Source organism: Cornus florida, unplaced genomic scaffold (genome assembly GCF_030987335.1).
Source record: "Cornus florida cultivar Cherokee Brave unplaced genomic scaffold, ASM3098733v1 CherokeeBrave_3.0.0_Hap2_Chr10, whole genome shotgun sequence".
Classification (NCBI taxonomy): Eukaryota; Viridiplantae; Streptophyta; class Magnoliopsida; order Cornales; family Cornaceae; genus Cornus; species Cornus florida.
Genome location: NW_026775580.1, coordinates 31,789,766 through 31,795,291, shown reverse-complemented (window position 1 = coordinate 31,795,291; position 5,526 = coordinate 31,789,766). Strand labels below are relative to the sequence as shown.

At 37.6% G+C, this 5,526-nt stretch overlaps 1 protein-coding gene across 1 annotated transcript; it reads right to left on the bottom strand.

Annotated features, from left to right (window-relative positions):
* Window positions 1–861: 861 nt before the first annotated feature.
* LOC132278848 (cytochrome P450 CYP82D47-like) lies at window positions 862–3,066 on the bottom strand. Its single transcript, XM_059780747.1, has 2 exons — window positions 2,032–3,066; window positions 862–1,705 (listed from the first exon to the last, which is right to left on the bottom strand). Exons 1-2 carry the CDS (start codon window positions 3,034–3,036, stop codon window positions 1,085–1,087), a joined length of 1,626 nt encoding a protein of 541 aa, XP_059636730.1. The 5' UTR covers window positions 3,037–3,066; the 3' UTR covers window positions 862–1,084.
* Between the last annotated feature and the right edge of the window lie 2,460 nt (window positions 3,067–5,526).

The following is a 5,526-nucleotide window of genomic DNA, read 5'->3' as shown; positions in this document are numbered from 1 at the left end:
TAATAAGAACTTGTCCTTTGTTAATCTACAGAGGCGGGGATTTCAGGGTCCATCAGTGTGCCACAATTGCTTCAAGGCAGAAGACACCAATAATCACTTATTTTTCACTTCTGAGTATGCTAATCAAGTATGGCAACAGGTTGCTCTTCGGTTCAACATTACTGACAGGAGTTTTCAAGAGCTCCATTTGTTTGTGGAATGGATACTTTGGATGGAGAGGAACTCGGCTTTACATCGTGACATCAAAACCTCATCTGCTGCTGCAGCAAATGACATTGTTTGGGAAGTTTTACACTTCTTTTCTCTTGGCCTTACTGATATTCTCGCCATTTTCAATGTGGTGTAGTTTTCTTTATCAGTTTGTTTTTGATTTGGATTGGTTTCCAATTCATTCTCATTGTAAAGAGGGATATGCCTCTCTATTGTACTTGTAATTTTAATCTCTTTTTTGTTTAATAAAATCCACCCATTCAGGGAAAAAAAAAAAAAAAATGTTACCAATTAAAATATGAATTTTCACTCTCTCTAGAAAACGCAACCGGTTCAATTTTAGAACTCAATCAGTTGGGTTTTTGTTGATTGCAATTTTAATGTAAAAAGTTCAACTAGTTCAGTTGGTAACTCTATCGGTTGGATTTTTACCGAGTGCAGTTTTCGTGCGGAAAGTTCAACCGGTATAGTTTAAAATGCAACCTGTATGTTGGACTTTTTCTCAGTGCTATTTTAATGACTGAATTCATATCCAACTTTAAATATACTCACAAGTGTTCTTCACTCACATACTTATTCTAAATGACGTTCTTAAAGGATTCAATGGTAAAAGGTATTTTCACTTCAGCCGCGAAAGATCGAGAGTCAAGATAAACAAAAATACAACTATATCATCAAGTTTTGATTCCAAAATTTGCTCACATTACAAATTTATATCTCACATTGACTAGGAGCTGGGATTCCCCTCGTAAATTGGAAATCTCTTAATTTTGCTAATATATACTCACAGGATGAAAAAAAAGACATCATAGTTACCATCAAACCAATATGATACTCTGAACATTTTAACATAGCATTCTATTATGATGTTGTGTTAGTAAAGATGAGGAGACAAGCGGGGAGCGACAAAAACTTCCAGTGGGGTAGCTTTCATGTTGGTTAATCCGACACTCTCTGTCATGTCAACCGGTGCATTGTTTGGGGTTGAAAGATCGAATCCATGAAGCAAAGTAGCAAGTATTAAGTGCAATAGCTGAAGGCCCAAAGTTGTGCCGGGACAAATTCTCCTACCGGCACCAAATGGGATCAACTCAAAATGTTGACCCTTGACATCAACATTTTTGTGGGTGGTGAGGAATCTCTCCGGTTGGAACTCCGAAGGGTTTGACCACAGTCGTGGGTCCCGCTGGAGCTTCCATAAGTTCAACATTAGTCGTGTTCCTTTGGGGATTTGATAGCCACCAACAGTGCAATCCTCGGTAAATTCTCTAGGCCCTCCGAGTGGAGCTGCGGGATATAATCTAAGGGTCTCTTTGACTATCGCTTGGAGATAGACCAGTTTACAAATATCTGATTCATCCACCTGTCTTTGCTTGCCAACGTGGACATCTAATTCTTCTTGAGCTTTTTTCAACACATGGAGGTTGTTCATCAGTAGCGAGACTACCCATGTCATCATAACCGTGCTGGTGTCGGCTCCACCTGAAATCAAATTCTGCAAGGCATAAAACCGACATGAATGATTGAATTCCAAGCAAGGGTACAAAATGGTAAAGGTATGTTTGGAAGCATGACAATTTTGGACTAAATCCTCCTCAATTGCAATTTAAAATGTCCTTTTGATATATATATATATATATATATATATATATATATATCTTTTATCAATTTTCGGGCTTCTATCTCTATGTATTTTTGTTGGGTAAGTTAATTTATTTCTCTTTGTTGTGCCAGGTTTTGTGATAAATGTAATTAAGCTTAAACATGAGTCATATGAAGTTAAGGGATATATACGGTAATTCCATCTGAAAACATACGTACCAGGCATGTGGCTTTGTTGATGGCATCGGCATCGTATCCGGCAAGGTCTGCGCCTTCAAGAACAGAAAGCATCACATCCATGAAGTCTTGTTCAACTCTAAACTCACCGGAGTCTCTCTTCCGGCGATGCCCCTCTAACCATTCCCCCACCATTTTGTCGATTTCTTTTGCAGTTTCCTTCATGGCCTTTTCATGTCCACCCAAGTCCAACCATCCTAGAAAAGGAATGGCGTCGGCCACCACAAAGAGCCCCAAAAAGCGAAAGAATTCCCTCAATAGCTTCTGGCATCGTCGTGCCTCTTCACTCCCTGCATTAGCACCAAAGTATCGCTTCCCAGCAACCATTCTAACAACCACGTTTAGGGTCAGGTCCCCAAACCATTGCTTCATGTCCACCGAAACACGACCGGAGCTGTTCTTCTTCTCGGCCCAAAGCTCGTAAAGCTCTTTCATGGAGATCTTCGTTTCAGAGACTCGGACATTCTTGAGCATCTCCAATCGGCGGTTTGAGAGTAGCTCCACGGACACTATCTTGCGCAATTCACGCCAATAGGCACCGTAAGGGGAGAACGCAAGCATGGCATAGTTGTAGCCCAAGTGTTCGGCTGCTAAAAACTTGGGACGGGACGATATGGCTATGTCATTGGTGGTGAAGCATTCCCCAGCAGCCTCCCAATTACTCACCACCAAATCGCGACGCAAACCGATCTTGACGGTGAATATTGGTCCGTACTTATCAGCCATGGCTCCTAAGGTTATGTGAGGAAGTTGAGGACCAGTAGCTAAGAGGTGAAGGTGTCCTATTATGGGCCATGCACCCCCAGCTTCTGGTGCTCTACTGCCTCTAGTAACTCTACTCTTAATTATTCTGTAGAGGTAGTAGCAAACTACAAGTAAAGAAAAAAGCCCAGCTATGGAAGTGTTTATTTGTTGGAGGGAGAAATCCATGGAAGCTTTAGCAGTAGGAGAGTTTGGTAAAACTGTTGTAGCTGTTCTTCTTTGCATGGCATGTAATATTTATACACACAGACACATAGTACAAATTAATTTAGTTCTATGGTGTTATCATTTTTTAAAATTTCCACTTTGACATCTAATAATTAAGCTCAATGCAACATTATCCGTGGTTCTTATCAACCTTACCATCAACATTATCATTAGCAAACAAATGTTGATATAGATGCGTGGATGGTGATGCTGGTCCAGGGACGATTAAGTCAAACTAGGTTGCTGGCTGCAATGGAAGTCATGGGTTTCTTTTATTGGTAATAGGGACTTCGATTTTATCATGATGTTCAAATTCAAAGAATCAAAAGATTAGTCTCGAGAGTGAAAGCGTTTGATGTGGTTAAGTGGAACCTATGTAGGTCCCACAGCCAAAGGTGGACAATTTTACTCTTCATATCAAGTCCCAACTACAGGCAATTTAATCCGTGGAATTCCTTAATTCGATTTGATCCATTCTGATTTGTATCGAGTGGGTTGATTTTTTTGGTCTTTTGGTTCCTAACCCTATTGATAAATAAAGAATCTATAATTTACTGATTAAATTGACATGTTTAAAATTCGATTCGATCTGGTAATCAATTCGATCTCATCTGCTCAAAGTTATATATATATTTCTTATTCATCAATCCATCCCCGAATCGTAAGACTAAAAAAACAACCCGCTTTATACAAATCATATTAGATCAAATCGGATTAAGAGATTCTAGGAATTAAATGTCCCTAGTTGGGACTTGAAATACTAACTGATTTTAGAGAGTATATATATATATATATATATATATATACACGCGCGTGCACACACTCAGTACAAATATATACTATTTCAATTCAAAATTCATTACAGGAAAAACTAGGATTTTCACAAATGGATTTGATTCGGAAAAAGCAGAGCGTTTAAAAGAAAAAAAACAATAATAATAATAATAATTAATTAATTAAAGAAGAAAAATGAACTTTTGTAATTTAAAACTATTAGTTGTACATATAGATAATTGTGTACGCATTTATTAATTCAGAGTTTCAGACTTATAAACTGTTATTTGTCACACAACTATGTGCATACTTGAAGAATTGATTTATCATCTGATTGTTTGAAATATTATATGATATTGGGTTGTTTAAAAAAAAAATTAATTCATAAAATCAATCCAATTTATCCGTCCTTAATTCAATCCTAATCTGTAAAATAATAAATTAAATTAGATTCAATTTTCACCCTTTCATAAAAATCAAATTGAATTAAATCTAACACCTAATTCAATTCGATCCGTGCCAACCATAGTCCTAACACCTAACCCAATCTGAACCAATCCCCTTGTCCCAACTAACAAGTTTATTTGTACTTTTTATTTTATTTATGGGTATAGTATAGGAACATCACCTAAGGTTTGCCAAAAAGACACTTTGATGAAAATTACCTATTTTTGGGACAATGACACTCTTGAAGATTGAAAAGTGGACAAAGGCACCCCATGAAACTAACTAGTATAAAAAATTGACCAAATTACCTGATAAGAGCTGAAAAGTGCGTATTTAAACCCCTTAAACTTAGGTATTCTAGTACCTTTATCTATCTTACTTTACCGTTTTAGATTGATTTCGTATTATTTTCATTTTTAGGCACTTATCCCAAAAATAAGCTAACTCAGCCAAATAAGAGCAGAAATGAAGCAATTCTGGGATGAATCAAAGAAAGGAGCCAAGTGGAAGCAAAAGGTGGAATTCAACATCTTCGATCGATCTCAGATCAAAGTTCAATTGATCCAACATGATCGATCTCAGCACTTCAAGATGGATCTGAACCATAATGACATTTTCAGAGATCTTAAAAGCTCGATCGATCCAACATCATTCTTCGATCGATCGAACTACCTTGTCCTTATCTAAATGATTGATTTTATCTAATTGTACCACCCTACAAACCACTTTTGTCCTTTTCCTAAAAATATCTTCGAAATATCTCAGATTTGTTTTTATCCAAAAAGGCGCCGCCATTGAGGATCGATCTAACTTCAGTTCGATAATTCTCAGCCATGTTCGATCGATCCAAGACCAAGGTTTGATCGATCGAACTTTCTCCAGTGCGAAAAAGTTAAATTTCCAGCTCATTGAAAGCTGTCCTTATCCAATCATTGGGGAATATTTTGTGCACGACCCCAACTCATTTTGTGTGTCACTTGACCTATCTATATAAAGAATATGATACACTTTTTGAGGAGGAGATACTTAGCATTCTTAGGATTCATCTATCACAATAGAGGCTATTCTCAGGGAGGAAGAAAGGAGGAGAAGGCTAGAGACACAAGCTTGAGAGCTCTTCATCAACCAAGGAGTAGATTTCTTCCATGGAGTTTGCCCTTGAGGGTTGGAGAAGCATTACCATGAGTGGCTAGACATCCTCTTGGGGCTAGAGTTAGCCCCAAACATGCTTTTTCCATCTTGATTTTGTGTATTATTGAGGGATTAGTGTTGTAATACATGTTTTGG